The sequence below is a fragment of the Martes martes genome (assembly GCF_963455335.1).
Source record: "Martes martes genome assembly, chromosome: 15".
NCBI lineage: Eukaryota > Metazoa > Chordata > Mammalia > Carnivora > Mustelidae > Martes > Martes martes.
In genome coordinates, this window is record NC_137903.1 from 1,555,681 (window position 1) to 1,572,510 (window position 16,830).

Genomic DNA, 16,830 nt, shown 5'->3' on the forward strand with positions numbered 1-16,830 from the left:
ACACCTGGGAACATGCCCAGCTCTCACCTGGAGCTCCGGGACTGAGAGCACAGACTCCTCAGAGGCTGAGGACATCTCATCCTCCTCGTCCTGGGTCAGGTCGTCGAAGTCCTCTTCTTCCTCGTCCTCCGGCCCGTCCTTCTCTCCACCAGCTTCCGGCCCAGCCGGGGTCACCCGCGTCTGGCCACTGGCACTGGTGAGGTCCTCAGACTTGCCTGGGGGGCTCCCTCGTACCCCTTCGGGGTCGGCGCAAGAAGAAGCCATCTTGGGAGAGCCTCTGCTCCCGTCTCCGGAGTCTCCCTCAGCCCGAGGTTCCCGAGAAGCTGACGAGGTTCTAGCCGGCTGCCTTCTCTCCTCCTGCTGCTGCAAGGCCGGCTGTCTCCTCAGCTCGCTAGGACCGCTCGGCTCCTCCCCTGGGAAGCCAGCGTCCAATGCCACAGAATGTTCTTCTCTAATGTCCTCACATGTGTCCTGGCCTGAGGACCCACTAGAGTCACCCTCCCCAGGGTCCTGAGGTTCCGTCTTGACCATTTCCTGCAAGTCCCCCGGGGACAGCGGCTCCAGAGCCTGCCTCCCGCCCTCGGCTTTCCCCAGAGCCCAGCCGCAGGCACGGTTCTCTGGCCGCTCCTCCTGGCACACGCGATCTGCTGCTGGGGGCCCTGGGCTGTGCTCCTCTTTGGGGAAGACAGGAGCACAGAGAGGAGATAGTTCCTGGGGTTCTAATTTGGGTTCTAGGCCTTGAAAGGCATTTTTCCCTTCAGCCATGGGACAACCAATGTCCACATTCACTGGGACCTTATCTTCAGGGGTGGACGGGACAGGCAGACTCACAGAGTTGCTGGAAACAATTAGCGGTGGGATAGAGGAGGCCACAAGGGGCTGGTTCAGTGGGCAGGGGAAGGAAGTGGGGTTAACCAGGAGGGTGGTGATAGGAATGGTCTGAGGAGTCTGGGCCACAGCCGCGTTGACGGGCTGGATCACGTTGCAGCCACTGCCAAGGCTGACGACCTTCACGGTGGTGGCGGGCACCGTAAAGATAACGGGGACCGGGTGGAGGAGGGAGGCTGGCTCCAGACAGAGAGAGGCCTTGGCCCCCTTTCTCTTGGAGGCTCTTGGCTTTGCGCACGGCTTTCGAAACTTAGAAGGGGCAAGTGAGGGCAGCATTACCTTGGGCACAGGGGCAGAGGAGAGCAGGGTCTGGGGCTCAGACAGAGGGAAGCTGGTCCTGGCCTCAGGGGGCGTGGGAGGCAGTGCTGCCGGAGACTCAAAACCCTCCCCGGCCCTGACCCCCAGTGGAGGGACACCCGGCACCGTCTGTAAGACGGTGGCCGGCTGGAGCACATGAGGAATCCGGACCACCATTTTGCTCGGCGGGGCTTCGGACGGGGTTGACCTTGCTGGCGTTTTCCCAGCCGTGGAGCTGGGCTGGAGGGAGGGGCTGGGTCTGATCAGCAGTGGCTTCAGGACTGATGGCCGCTTCTGCCGCCAGGCCCTCCTGGAGAAACAGTTGGCCACGGGCTTCAGTTTCAGGACTACACCCTTGGGCAACAGCAGTGGGTACGGACTCTCACTCCCCGGTTCCGAGCTGCCTTTGCCCAGGTCTGGCTCTGAGCTGCCCTCAGCGGTTCCAGTCACATTTCCTGCCCCTCTGGCCCCGTCAGCTCTGCGCCACAGCTCCTCCTGGATGGACGGCAGACTGGCCTATTGAGAACAAGAACACACTGACCCAGGATCGGGACAAAACCACTGGGCTTCCAAGACGTTAGGGACCTTTCCAGAACAGTCTAAAAAAATCTTTGCAAGAAGGAGTTTTCTTGCAGGAGGTCCAATTCTGCAAACACTACATCCTAATCACACACTCTAGAAATGCTGTACCATTTTACCCACCACTTTTCAAAGCTCAGAGAGTCATGTAGCGGGGAGGGTAAGCAGCAGGAGAGGAAGGGGAAAGAGGATGGTCTGCTGAGCCCATCCTACAGCTACGGCACCAGGGGTGTAGGGCAGCCCCCAACGCCTCTGGCACGGGTCAGTGTCGTTCTGCCTCCTACACACTCCGAGGAGGAAGCTGTACCTTTAACCAGAACGGAAGCCGGTGCTCTTCCCTCTCGACCGGCGGCTTCCACTGGTGGGGCTGGATCTCCTCACAGCATCTCACCAGCACGGGCAGCTGTCTGGTCTTCTTGTAAAACTGAGGGCGAAGAAATGACGCACGAGTCACATTCCCTCCAGAAACGGGGGCCTCTGCTGGGCTGGGGAGCGAAGCGCGGGGTGGTTTGATACCCCACCCCCATACACACGACCTTAACCAGCACCGGCGACACGCCGTGCGTGTCCAATTCCACTAAGCCCTTGATCCTGACGACACTTCTGCAACACTCGCCAATCAGCAGGCAGGGAGAAGTCTCGGACACAGAGAAGAGAGAGCAGGTCGGAGCCCTTCCTTCAGATCTGCTCCTACACAACAGCGCCTGAACCCTCGTCTGCGACCCACGGAAGCTTCCTACTGAGGAAGTAAGGGTGCGAAGGACGTCGGAGCGGAAGGGGAAGAAGAGACGGAGGCCACCTGAAGCGCGAATGAACAGGACTCCCAACGGCGACAACAAGCATCCCCGAATCCACATCTGCCGCGCGGCTGCCGGAGGCTGAGCGGACGAGCCCGCGAAGCGGTCCGGCTCCCAGGGAGCGCGGGCTGGCGGGAGACCGAGCCAGACATGAAATTCTCTGGGAAGAAGCACACACATGCACACGGAAATGGTGCACCGGTCACTCCTGAACCACACAGACGTTTCTGGCACAGCTGTGACTACAGAGGACTCCCGGCGGCACAGAGCGGATGAGGGTGGGGGTAGGGGGGGCGCCACCCTTCTTCCAAATCACAACCGGGTTTAAGGAACCACAGAGAGACTGGTCTGGCTACAACAAGGGAATGTGAGCAGACTTCCCGAGACAAGTCGGAGGTAAGGCGGGGGGCCTGTGTGCCACACCGTGCAGCGTGGGCTCTGCCCGTGAGCCACCTAGAGGCGGCCACGGCAGCAGTGGAAGGAGCCAGAAGCAGAAACAGCAGTTAGAAAACCACGGCACTGGGCTGGGCGCGGAGCGTCAGGGCCGGACTCCCCAGCCGGGAGCGCACGCCGGGGGGTCACAGGGCGACTGCGTGGGGCCGCCCCGCCCGTTGGAGCCAGGGCCGTGCGAGCGGCGGGACCGGACAGGCCCGGTCAGCGCAGAGGCCTGGAAGTACCACGAAGACGGGAAGAAGAGGCAGCTCGTCAGAGCTCCGGCAGCTGACCTCGAGGGGTCCGCAGAGCTGAAAGTCCCCGAATGCTGGACACCGTGAAGCCTGCTCGCTACAAGAACGGCCCCACACACGAGCGGCTTCACGGCACCTGCAGCTCCAGGTGGCGCCGGGGGCGGCTCGGTGACCGAGACCCACGGGCCGCGTCAGAGAAACGGGCTCACGCCCAGCCGCTGCCGTGGAGGCTCTACGAGCGCGGCCCGCAGGGTCCTGCAAGACCTAGAGGAGATGAAAATGGTGGAAAAGGACCAAGATGGGGGCCGCAAACTGACACCTCAGGGACAGAGATCTGGACAGAATTGCCGGACAGGTGGCAGCTGCCAACAAGAAGCATTAGAACAAATGCTGGGTTAATAAAGTGCCTCATTCAGAAAAAGAAAAAAAAAAAGAAGAAAGGACAAAAACACGGCATTAATGCAGGCATCACAACGGCCGCGGGCATGAGGGTAGGAGGCAGGGAAAGGACACAGGGGGCTTGGGGACAGCCCGGGTTATGGCAGGGATCAAGGACAACTGGCAACTTCAGGCACTGAGACAACAGCCAGACTGCAAGGTCGCACAGGGACACAGACCACAGCAAGGGGCACTGGGGGAGGGAAGGGTGCTTGTGGTGGCTGGCGGTGACAACGAGAAGGTGCAGAGGGACACAGCTCAGTCTGAGGAGTCAACGACGCAGGGACTGGGAAAGGACTCCTGGCAACAGCGGGCTACGTGGAGCTGGGACAAGAATCTGGACCAAGGACACAGACTTGAGGAGCAGAAGGGGACAGGCGTCCCGACGCACCCCAAGTTTCCCGCAGAGCTTGGGCGCGTGGGCAGAGCAGGCAAGAGAGGCTCGCGAAGGAGCAGCTGCGCCAAGAGGAGAGAAGCAGCAGCAGCTCCAGCCAGACGGCCGCGCGGGAGGAGGCCACGGGGGCGGCCGCTGCCCCGCCAACGGGGAGTCACTGGGATCCTTAGAGGGACACGATCCATACTCCAGAGGTGTAAGAGCGAAAAAGACGTTTACTGTTCAAAATAGATTAAACATACATTTGGCCTTGGTTCCTCTTAAAACCCCATAAAAACAAGGGAACTGCTATAAGGTCAAAGCCCATAAGGAGGGAAAGTGAAAGAAAAGCTGAAAGCACCAAAGTTTCCAAAACTGAAAGCAGATGGAAGAGTGGAGACGCGGACTGAAGCAGCCGCATGTCGCGTGGAGAAGTTACGGGCCGACGAGACGGAGGCTGGAGGCTGGCCACAGGGTGAGCCAGCAGAAACCTCTAGAAGTGGGGGTAGAGATACAAAAGGGAACAGGTGGAGATGAGGAGGGCGGGCAGAAGGGGCAGTGACACCCCAAGTCCTGCCCCACTGACTGTAGCCGAGCTGCAGCTGGACAGAGGCTGTCAGGCACAGTGGCTGGCAGGTGCCCTGTGCGATGGGACACAGGGGACAAGCCCAGCTTTCATCCTCTCCTGCTTTCTAGACTCCCTCTGCCATTCACCATTAAAGAATATTCAATGAACATAAAGAAGCTTTCAGAAATGAAAGAGAACAACCTGGGATGCCTGGGTGGCTCAGTGGGTTAATCCTCTGCCTTCAGCTCAGGTCATGATCTCAGGGTCCTGGGATCGAGCCCCACATCGGGCTCTCTGCTCAGCGGGGAGCCTGCTTCCCCACGCCCCCGCCAGCCTCTCTGCTACTTGTGAGATCTCTCTCTCTCTCTCTCAAATAAGTAAATTAATAAAATCTTAAAAAAAAAAAACAGAAAGAAAGAAAAGAAAAAGAACAACCAGAGAAATAGAGCTAAGTCAGTAGAAAGGTCAGAAGAAAAAGCCAAAGTAACACCCCAGAAAGTAAACAAAGGGGAAAAGAGAAGACCAGTGGGGGGCCTGGAGGTACCACCCACAGGAGAGCCCGCGGGGACTGGGTCCCAGTCACTGGAAAATTAATCACACTGGACCAAAACTGAGGCATCCACAGCACCAGAAAATCCCAAAACACTGGAGAAAAGGAAAAACCCTACATGCTCCCGGGGCAGGGGGCACGGGGCCCGAGGGGGGGGAAGGTCACACAGGTTCAAGGCATCAAATCACGAGCAACAAGAAGAAAATGGAGCAAGGTCCTTAAAACTTTCTAATAAAAATGATTTCTACCCTCATTCTAGACCCACTGAAGGTAGAGAGCAAAAAAGGGATATACTTCTAAAGTTTTTGAAAACTTTTTATTGTAAATAATTGGATTCATCAGAAATACCAAAAATAAGACAGAAAGGTCTTACGTAGCCTTCCCCCAGTTAACGGTAAGACCTTGTGTCCCACGGGGACAGCAGTCACACCCACAAACCGGGATGCTGCCTCCAGGCCAGCGCAGCGCGAACACTGGGCCCACAGGCAGTTTAAATCTACACCCCTGCTTCTCAAGCTCCAGTAAAGGAAGGAAGGAAAAGCTACAAAGTCGGGGGTTCGGGGACCAGGAGCACACACACGGGAGAGAAGCAAAATGCAGCCCTGATGACGGGGGAGAGAAATCCCAAGAAGCTGTTGGTGCCGGGAGCCGAGACAGCAACGCATTTAGAGGGAACGGGCCAGTGCAGCCGGGGAGAGGCCTCCGCATGAAGCTGAGAATGACAGCATCTGCACCGTCTGAACAGTGACCAGAGACTCCAGCACCGCAGCGAACTCCAGCATCGAACAGCAAGTACACAGCTCCTGAGACCAGCCCCACCCGCTCCCCCACGCGCAACTACCACCTCCACAGAAACACGGCGGCAGCAAAAGCAGTCACGCTACACCACACAGCTCGGCTGATACCAAACACGTATCACGCTTCTACCGTAAGCCCTGAGTCCCATCTCTAGTGGGAGAACCGGGGGCAGAGGATGCCCGTGATGACGGCAGGGCTGCGGCGGTGGGAGGCCCGAACCTTTGTCCCCTGTGTGGTGCTTTAATAAACAAGGCTTCAATCCAAAGCACTGAGTGGTGGCGATGACAGGCCAGCCATCCAGATACAGACACAGACACAACACCCCTCCAAACCTCAGCAGGGAACAGGGAGGAAAATATTCTTCGTAATAAGCCTCACACAGTCAATAATAAGCCTATTGACTTTTTTTTTTTTTAAGATTTTCTTTATTCATTTGGTGGGGGTGGGCAGACTGAGCACAAACAAGCGGGGGGCAGAGGGAAAGGGAGAAGCAGGTGCCCCACTGAGCAGGGAGCCCGACATGGGACTCGATCCCAGGACCGAGATCACGACCTGAGCCAAAGGCAGATGCTTAACGACTGAGCCCCCAGACGCCTCCGTTTGACTCTTCAAATCACTTAAACTATTCACCCTTCATAAAATACGTACTTTTAACTTTGAGAGACATACCTCCATAGAAAAATGTAAGGAAAAGGATATGGCAGAGTGTTGTCTACCCTAGGCCAGTGGGAAAAAGAAGGAGCGGCTTGAGGGAAACATGAAGTCGAGAAGTATTTTAAGAGTTGGAATAATTCTGGAGAACCTGGGTGGCTCAATGGTTAAGCATCTGCCTTTAGCTCAGGTCATTATCCTGGGGTCCTGGGATCAATTCCCAAGTCAGGCCCCCTGCTCAGCGGGGAGCCTGCTTCTCCCTCCCCCTGCCACACCGCTCACCCCACCACGCCGCTCATGCCCGTTCCCAATCTCTCTCTCAAAAAAAAAAAAAGTCTTCAAAAAAAAAAAAAGGTTGGAATAATTTCATTTTTTAGGAGAAATCCCTGTAACAGAGGAAAAAGATGATACTCCAGAGGAGAACAAGGGTCAGTGTCCCTGGAAAGGCCGGAGGGGGAGCAACACAGCTCCAGCGGCAGGAGCCAGGGCCCTCGGAGCCGGGGAGTCGGCAGGAAGCACGCACCTTGATGATGTTGTCGGGGGCCCGGTTCATGTTCAGGTTCTTGATCCTGACCGTCAGCTGGTGGGCGGTCTTACAGGTGAGGAGGTACTTGCTGATCAGCAGCTTAGGAAACTTGGTCCCTTCAAAGTGCTTTAGCCCTAGAGCCAACAAACTGAGAAAGGAGCCATGACCTCAGTCTTGCCGCCTTCTGTTCTGCGGAACGTCCTCTCCCCGGAGCAGCCCACGGCGTACACCCCAGTGCTTGCACGCCTCCTTCTTGTGCAAGCCAGTGGCTCCCGACAGAGATCTGAGGCGGCTACCGACAGCCGGGAAGCACGATGAGCGAGACGCAACCATGAGCTCCCGCTCAAGTGGGAAGAGGGCAAACAGGCGGAGATGACTGAACAATACCAGATCGTGACGCGCTTCATACTAGTTGTACCGAAGCAATTCAAAGGGAGGAGGATGGGGCTACCAGAACAAATGTGAAAGGAATACTGGGCAAGACGTGAGACATAATATACCAGGACCAAGACCGAGTCCCAACCTAACCTAGCCACCGCGGTTCGCGGACAGCACTGGCCGGTATGCACCAGGAGCCCAAACGTGTTCCTGACCTTTACCAAATAATCCCACGCTTGAGAATTTACCCAAAGGGTTAAACTCCAAAGACTTTCAAAAGCTCTATGCATGGGGCGCCTGGGGGCTCAGTCGTTCAGCGTCTGCCTTTGGATCAGGTCATGATCCCAGGGTCCTGGGATGGAGCCCCACATCGGGCTCCCTGCACCACGGGGAGTCTGCTTCTCCCTCTCCCACTCCCCCTGCTTGTGTTCCCTCTCTCACTGTGCCTCTCTCTGCCAAATAAATAAAATCTTTAAAAAAAAAAAAAAGCTCTATGCACAAAGATCCCTGACGGAGCCCCATGGGCGACGGCACAGCAAGAGAAGAGAAAACACAACATGACAGATAAAAGGGCCGTCCCAGGGTGCCTGGGTGGCTCAGTTGGTTAAGCAGCTGCCATCAGCTCAGGTCATGATTCCAAGGTCCTGGGATCGAGCCCCGTGTCGGGCTCCCTGCTCAGCGGAGAGCCTGCTTCTCTCTCTCCCTCTGCCTGCCACTCTGCTTACTTGTGCTCTCTATCTGTCAAATAAATTAAAAAAAAAAAAAGGGCCGTCCCAGGGCCGTGCAGATCACTTGAGAAGACAACACACAGAAACTACAAGAAGGATGGCGCTCCAGCCCAGAGCACTGAAAAACAATTTCAAGGTCTTAGCTCAAAAAAAGCAAAACAAAATTATACTTAAATTGCCAATAATTATATGAAAAATCATTGGGGGTGCCCGGCTGGCTCAGTCAGTAGAGCATGTGATTCTCAATCTGGGGGTTGTGACTTCGAGCCCCACGCTGGCTGCAGAGCTTACTTTAAGAAAAAAAAAAGAAAGAAAAAAAAAGAAAATCACTTTCATGGGGTGGTGAGGATAATGGATAAAAATGTTTTTCCTTTAAAAAATTTCCTCTAATAGTACTATGAGATGGGATTTTTCACAATGGGAAGAAAAAAAAAGTTAAAATGTTTCCAAAAAGTGCACATTGTTCCCCAAAAAGAGCAGTGTCCGGCCCCGCTGGAGCACACCCACTGCAGAGCTGCGCCCAGTGCCCCGTCCCAGCCTCTAGTCTCCCACGTCCATGTTGGGTGCCACGCGCCTGGCTGCCCCTAAGCTCAAGAGAGAGAACCAGGTCTTCTCCTCGGGGCCTCTGTCCCCCACAGCAAACCCTTACTTGTCCTCGGCCTTGGTGAAGAAAATCTTATCCTGGGGGTTCTTCGCCTTCAGAGAACACACTGGAAGGAGCTCCGGGTACATGAAAACCTTGCTTGTGGCCAGGGTCCATGCCACTTGTTTTGGCAAACAGGGAAATTCGTCTGCTGTGAGGAAACAATTCTGTGGTAAATGAAATTCCAGAACAAAAGCTTCTGAGCGCGTGTCGGCATTTGGCTGGCACTGCCCAGACCTGGGGCGGGGGGGGGGGTCCCCAGCTCTCATCCCAGAGAAGCTCCCAGCATCTTCGCCAGCCCGACACATGCCCATGGGGAGTCCCCTCGGCGCGACTAAACGTGGACACGCGCTCTCTTCCCTCCTCGGCACAGACAGGGGCGGGCCACCCCTGGCACACAGCGTGCCCGCGGACACTGCTGCCTCCCCCGACTCTCCGGCCCCCCGAAGTCCTTGGAAGGGAAGGACCGGCGACAAGGCCTGTCTTCTTCCAGAATAAGGTGCCGACTGCTTTCATCTCCCTCACCGGTCTGGGATTCCAGAGTTTATCTGGTTTGATTCTTACTTAACTTCCATTAAGTCCTCCCAGACTCCTCTTGGGGTTGGGAAGAAAAACCATAAAAGGATGAGGCAATTCAGTCTCACTTGCGTCTGCCTTGCTGCCCACGCCTCTCAACTCCAGGCACGCCTGCCTTTCCAGACACGGAGGCAACACCATCTCCACAGGCCTCCTTCCAAAGATGGTGTTTTCATACCCCCAGGAGAAAAACCCAGGACACTGTACGTGTTATTATTACCAGGCCACGATCCCAGGTTTGCTTTACCACCAGAGAGCTAAGGAGGTCGTCTGAGCTCCTTAATGCACCTGAACTCAACTCTGGTCAGCGTAATGCTGAGTCAGGGATTTCAAGCCTCGACTCATCTGCTACGGCAGGAAACTAATTAGAAGCAATTATTCACTTTAAGGAAACAGCAAACATCTTCTCAAAAATTACTAACAAATGCACGGTAGAAAGCAAACCTGCACAAGTGTCTACAGCAAATGTACATCTCTAATTTGTGTCCAATTCGCAAATCAACATTTCATTCAAAACAGAGGAACCGCTGCCACCACGAAGGGGAGTACAAGGACCTCAACGACGCGCAGAGTGAAAACCGTCCACAAACCAGATTCAAGCACCGGCCTTTCCTCCTCCCCAGACCCCAGCAGCCTCGCTCCTGCCGCTCCCGCCCTCACATGCGCCGAGGACCCCGTCCCTGCCCCCTGCCCCGTGCTGCCCAGCAGCGCGGCCCTCACGGAAGCCCAAGCGCTATCACGCCCTCCTGGACCGCAGGCAGCGGGTACCGGGGCGACATCACAGAGGCCCCGTCTCCCGGGAAGGGAGGTTCGCGACAGACCCCCACCTCGCCACGCAGGCAAAGAGCAGAGGCGGGCGCGGGCCCCCTACCGGTCTTCTTGGCGGCTTTGCGAGGGCTCCAGTCGACGCTGACGTGCGCGCTGACGTCCTCGACGAGCCGCACCGCCGCCAGCAGGTTGCAGGGCTGGAACGAGGTCTGGAAGCCGGGAACGGACTGGTGGAGCGCGACGGAGCTCTGCGCGAAGGTGCCCAGCTCTTTCTGGGAGACAGAGCACAAAGAGCAAGCCTCAGCCCCACACACGTAAGACCAGCAGCCCTCACCAGCCTCCGAGGGGAGACGTGGCCTTCGTGCTGGAGGACAGGAACAGATACGAGTCCTCACAAAGCCCTCCGTGACTGACATTACCCCGTTAAGACTACGCTTTGGCCGAGTCCCGGACATTCAGGGATCGTGTTTGGGATACGCGCACCTGTTCCTGTTTTACTCCGCGGCCTTTCGGATGGTCTAGCTCCAAGACGGAGAACGATTAAAATTCTTTATCTTTGGTTTCTCTGAAGAATACCCAGATAATTTCAAAATTAAAAGCCCTGCCTCCAAAATACTTTAAGATGGCATGACCAAGATCAATTTTATATATAAAATACTAATGCTGAACCTAACAAATGGGTAATGAATTCAATAAAAAGAACAAAGGTACTGGGGCGCCTGGGGGGCTCAGTGGATTAAGCCACTGCCTTCGGCTCAGGTCACGATCTCAGGGTCCTGGGATCGAGCCCCGCATCGGGCTCTCTGCTCAGCGGGGAGCCTGCTTCCCCCTCTCTCTGCCTGCCTCTCTGCCTACTTGAGATCTCTGTCTCTGTCAAATAATAAGTAAAATTCTTTAGAAAAAAAGAACAAAAGTACCAAAAACCTAAGAAGTCAGGGTGGATCTAAAGAGGAGGAGGAGGGATGCCTGGGGGGCTCAGTCAGTCGTGCATCTGCCTTCAGCTCAGGGCGTGATCCCAGAGTGCTGGGATCGGGGCCCGCATCAGGTTCTCTGCCCAGTGGGCAGTCTGCTTCTCCGTCTGCCTGACACTCCCTCTGTTCGTGCACATATTTCTCTCAAATACATAAATAAAATCTTTTTAAAAGATGAGAAAGAAGACCCAATCAGAAAGCCAGAGGAATTGTCTTAAGGAAACTGGGCAGGTTCTCCGGCCCTGCACGGGGTGGGAGGCTGGTGTTCTCTGAGCAAACAGAGGAAGCCATGGGAACAGCTGCCAGGACGCCCTGTGGGACCATGGAAGGGAAGTGACCCCCAGGCTGACGGACACCCACGTCTTCAGAGTACAGGATACTTGGAACCTTACAAGAAATATCCTGGTGGTACTGGCCTCTGAACTGAGGTTGGGGTTGGAGGAGGCGAGAAGGTGAATTTGCGTCAAGAGCTGAACATGCTGGGAAGGGAAAGAAAATAACAGGGTGACACGTTACGATGCTGTCATTTCCGGAACCCAGACGACCTTACCAAGATGTCTGCGACATTACCACATGTTTTACTTTCCAAAGAGACTACAAGGCTGGCACCGTATCTTGGTGTGAATTTCTCAGATCTGCTCCCCCAGAGCAAAATGACAGAAACAGAGGAAGTTTAGCTTCAAACCAGAGGGACTGAAATTAGAACTCCTCCAGCAAGCTAGGCTGTGAAATTCAGAATGGGACGCAGAAGACTCTGAAACGTGTAGCCCGGGGGTGTGAGGGTCGCCGTGGGCACTTGCATTCCGCCCACCCACGAGGACACCAAGGTGACGCCCTGTCAAGGTCCTCAATGACGTGAAGATCCTGGGGCCGTGGGATTTCAGGGGGAATCGAGACGCCCGTTTCTGACGGTCAGAAAATGGCAAGCTGCTGGCCCTGTGCCGGCCTGGGACACCCCAGCCCCGAACAGCCCGGCCCCCGACGGCCCGGCCCGAGCCCACCGAGGTCGGCCTGACCTGCTGCATCTGCTGCTGGAGGCGGCCCCTCTGCGCCGGGTCCAGAGTCAGCGTCTGCTGGACCTTCTCCGCCGGCGGCTGCGCGCGCTCGGCCTCGGGCACCTGCCGGCCCGACGCCTTCCGCAGCTTCAGCTGCTCCAGCTGCTCCTTCACGGTGCGGTGCTGCTCGTTCAGCAAGTTGGCCAGCGGCTCCTCGAACCTGCCCCCCGGGAAGACGACCGAACGCGGACGTTTCCCTTGGCTCGTGACACGCCCAGCCGCCCCGATGGTGCGCTGAGGCCCGCACACGCGCCCACCTCCTGCGAACCCCACACCCCACTCGAGCCCACAAGCTCCGGGCCTGCCCAGTCTCTCCCCTGAGCCGTCAGCACTAACCCAAGTAAGGCAGCCCTGGACCGCACTGCCCCCGCTTCCCACCACCGTCCTCTGAGCAACAGGCCGACAGAGCAGAAATTACACAGCACTCCGGGAGCAGAGCCATCTGGGAGGCAAAGCAGTCGAAGAGCCAAGGGGAAGAACTCATCACCCTTGGGTCCCGCTGACACCCACGTGCCCCGGGAACATGTTTCTAGCGGTGACACCGAACCTTCTCCAAGTCCAGCGTCTGTTCCCTAATCCCCCCAGGACCCCCCTGCCCAGGTCCAGCTTCTGACCTCCTGTCACTCCATCCACCTAGGGTGCCCTGCCTTCCTTTCTTAAAGAGTCAGAGACCTGGTATGAAGCAAGAAGGGGACACACTGAACCACAGGACAGCTGGATGGGACGAGAAACTGCCCCCCACACACCAGGAATACACCCTCTTGCAGCCCCCCACACCCCATCCCTCCTTCCAGTTGTCTAACCCACCCGCCCACCCCTGCCTCCAGGGAGAGACCGGCCAGTGCTGAAGCAGGCATCCCCAGACCCCACTGGCAGGACCAAGGGCGAGCTGATACCCTACGCAATCAGGATGAGACCAGCTCAAACAGGTGCGACCAGCGGGGTACCCGACTGCACGAAGTCTCCAGACTGTAAGGACAGTTAAACGATGGCTTTCCTACAGCCTCTGCAGATAAAGGTTCTGGGCCCATTTAAGCATTTACTGTGAGTATGGACACGTGCAGGGTGAAAACCTAAAGACAAGGACAGTCCTCTGTACGACGTGTACTGAGAACGGAAAACTCTCCAACATCTGTGCTCCTCGAAGGGCCACAGAGAAACAGAAACACTGAGAAAGCAGACAAAGCCCAAACTGCCTGCCCCTGCTTTTAAGGAACATTACTGAGCGGGTTGATAAGAGGGACACAGAGACCCCACTTTCCCCGCGAGATCTTATTTAGTCAAAGACTAAACCAGGTTTGCGGCCGCAGAGGAACGGGCAGTAGCCGCGGCCCCTGCAGATGAACCAAACCCATGCCAGGGACAGCTGACTGTCAACCAGGCCTTTAATGTAATTCTCGAAATCCCAAATCCGAAGCCCCACACACAGAGCTCATCAGTGGCGCTGACGCCCGTTTACAGACCCGGCCAACTGCGCACTAGGGCCTACAGTAAGTGGGTCAAATAAAGACTCTGAAATCTTGAAACTGTTTCTGCCGAAAAGTAAACATGGGAGGCGACCTTGTTAACTTGATGGGGGTCCCGTTCCCAACGTTTACCTGCATCAAATCACCAGGGAGCACTCTGATGTCTTAAAACTTGTCAATTATACCCTAATAAAGCCCAAACACAACAAGACAGGGCGGTGGGATCCTAAAACCCTGTGTGGTCCCATCCTGGGGTCTCCCAGAGTGCGGTGCGAGCTGCACTCCCCGCTGTTACGCAGCGGTTGGCCCCTTGTCTCTACCACAGGCAGGTCTGTGGCTCTGCGGGAGGAAGGGACCGTGCAAACACAGGATGAGTGGCGCCCATGGGCCTCTGAGCTCTGCTCTGCTCCACGCCTGCACAGAGCAACCCCTGCCCGCCGGCCCCCCGGTCCCCCCAGCACGTCTGCCGCCACTCAGGGTGGCTCCCCGTCCGCTGAAGCACACGTGTGTTCTACAAAGCCGTCGCACAAAGAGTGAACACTGGGGCCTGCGCCGTCCAGGGAGAGAAAGGAGGCCCGGCGTCGCCGGAGGGGACGGCCGCACCTCAGCGGCAGAGGGCACACGCACGGGCGGCTCGGCCGGCCCCAGCCGACCAGCACACCTCCCGTAGCATCCACCCGATGCCGGCGGCCAGCAAGGAGAACGGAAGCCACACGGGCGCTGGTGGCAGGGGCGGTTGCTGTGGCTGGCCACGGGGTCCTCGCGCCTCTCCAGCACCAGTCACCCGGAGAAGCTTCTGCGGACGCCAGCTCCTGCTCTCTCCCCCTTCCCAAACAGACGCAGCCCGGGCTGCCGCTGCACTGCCCCACGACAGGGAGGCTTGTTCCCGGGACACCCTCCCGCAGCGACCGCGGGCGCCGAGCGACGACGGGAACTTGTGAGGAGTGAGGGGACACGTGCTCCCCCGTTCTGCAGCTCAGCGTGTCTGGCTAGCCTACCGCAGGGCTTGCGGGGTGTTGAAGCTCGGCCGGGGCTCAGCCGCGCGCTCCTCCTCCTCCGGGCCGTCATCTTCCACGTTGGAGAGTCCCATCTCGTCCTGGAACTGAGGGCACGGGGGAAGGAGGGTGATCCTGGGGAAGGGGGCGTGTGGAGGTCCCCGAGCAGTGAGCAGGGAAAGCGAAGACTACAGCCTCCAGGGCGCTAACGACACTGGCACCCAGAAGGAGCTCCCTCCAGACCTTCCCCACGTCCGGGCACCCGCAGTCCTGCACACGGCTGGCTGCTAGCCAGGAGCAGAGTCTCTCGGGCAGCCACTGGCAATGGCAAGGACAGAGCACAGAGAGCTCAGAATGGTCAGAAAGAGTGTTCAAGAGACAAGGTCATGAGAAAGGTACCTATCTGTGCCCAGAATAATCTGAAACCTAATTTGCAATCTTTACGGATGCACCGAATGATGGTTGCGGAGGCCATCCAGAGTATGCGAGGAACTAAGAACACCCATGGACAGCGAAGTCGTCAGTGAGCAAAACCCCCTCCCATGACATCCGCTCCGGAGGGGGCTGAAGGTGGACTGGCTTGGCCAAACCAGCCCGGGGGGGGGGGGGCATGGGAGGAGCCGTGGGAGGAGCCGCCCACTCCGCCACACTACTTACAGTTTCGAACAGCTCTTCCATCAGCTCATTGACCTCCTTCTCTGAAAAGAAGCCAAAGGGCGCAGTTGGTCCAGGTCGGTCTCCGTTCCCACGGGTGGGGTTCCACAGAGACCCTGTGTCTTGTTTCCAGCAAGACATGGGACGAAACCCTCACATCTGCCTGTCATTCAAACACATTCACTGACTCCCAACTGTGCCTCAGGCCCTGTTCTGGATGCTGGGGACACGTGACAGAGCCAACAGTCTCACAAGGCACCTGGGGGGCTCAGTCGGTTCAGTATCTGACTCCTGATTTCAGCTTGGGTCATGATTTTCAGGGTAAGGATATCGGGCCCCATACTGGGCTTTGCGCTGGGCATGGAATCCGCTTAGGATTCTCTCCCTCTCCTCCCTCTGCTCCTCCTCACCCCTTCACCAGGATCCCTTTTCTACAAAAAACAAAAACAAAAACTAACCATCTCACTTTGTAGAAGCTACATTTCCAATGGGGAGACATGTAGGAAATGTGAGCCAGGTGATTTCACAGTAAGGATAATTCATAGTTTGCTGGCCTACCCTACTGAACGGAGTCACGAGAGAAGTCCCATTGGCCCTGTCTTTGGACCCGAACTATAAGGCAGCTCCGTCAATGACCGAGAAGACCCAGAAAACACACTTACCAAATCTGTAAATCGTATAAAGTTGAAAGGGATTGCTAGACCAACTGATGACAGACTCAAAATTTCGTGTTTTCTCAAATTAATGGGACGAAACTTAGTGGGACAAATTTAAAGTCTTACATTAAGAATTTTTTAAAAAATCAGTTTAAGTGCACAAAAACGTGAAATGGCTCAAAAAAGTCTGAAAAAGATCTGAGTGTTTTGGCTGACCTCAAGCTCAGCGTGACACAGCTGCTCCGAAACAGCCCAAGTCCCCAGGAAGGCAAGCCCGTCGCGGAGCTAGCAGAGTCTCAGACCACGTCCAGACGACCCAGACGCGTCTGTGATCTCTTCCGCAAAAGCCCTTAAGAGGGCATTAAAAAGCTAAAATCGAAATGCTGGTGAAGGTGTGGACCACGCGAAATTGTGATGAGAAGGTAAAATGGAGAAAATCCACTTTGGAAAAAATCTGACAATTTCTTCTAACAGTAAGCATACACCTCCCCCCGACCAGTGATTCCTCTCCTTGACAGCTGCCCCAGAGGAAAGAAGCATTTGTCCAGGGAAGGTTTGCACGTGAACGTTCAGAGCACCTTCATTCCCGACAGGCAAAAATTAGCAACACCCAGGTGTCCATTAACAGCTGGGAATGAATTTTTGAAAGATAAAACTAGTGTATTTATACCATGGACTCCCACCCGGCAATAAGAGGGGAAAAAGCAGTGAGACGTACCTCCACAGCTTTATGCTGAAAGAAGGTTTACACAAGACAGCGCACGCTAGGATTCCATTTACATCAAGCTC

The 16,830-nt window shown here is 56.2% G+C and overlaps 1 protein-coding gene across 10 annotated transcripts in view; it reads right to left on the reverse strand.

Moving 5' to 3' along the window:
* Positions 1-16,830, reverse strand: part of GON4L (gon-4 like) — a 65,166-nt gene that overhangs the window by 8,809 nt on the left and 39,527 nt on the right. For 9 of the 10 annotated variants that reach the window (XR_013968050.1, XR_013968051.1, XR_013968052.1 and 6 more), the window contains 9 exons: positions 15,389-15,429; positions 14,735-14,838; positions 12,232-12,430; positions 11,608-11,694; positions 10,348-10,516; positions 8,907-9,051; positions 7,149-7,299; positions 2,072-2,188; positions 28-1,701 (listed from right to left, as the gene is read on the reverse strand). Coding sequence is in view for 7 of the 10 variants with exons in the window: in XM_080824905.1 (XP_080681031.1) it covers positions 28-1,701; positions 2,072-2,188; positions 7,149-7,299; positions 8,907-9,051; positions 10,348-10,516; positions 11,608-11,694; positions 12,232-12,430; positions 14,735-14,838; positions 15,389-15,429 (2,687 nt within the window). In the remaining 3 variants the exon portion in view is untranslated. The remainder of the gene's footprint in view (positions 1-27; positions 1,702-2,071; positions 2,189-7,148; positions 7,300-8,906; positions 9,052-10,347; positions 10,517-11,607; positions 11,695-12,231; positions 12,431-14,734; positions 14,839-15,388; positions 15,430-16,830) is intronic. The other variant, XM_080824904.1, reaches the window with a different exon arrangement.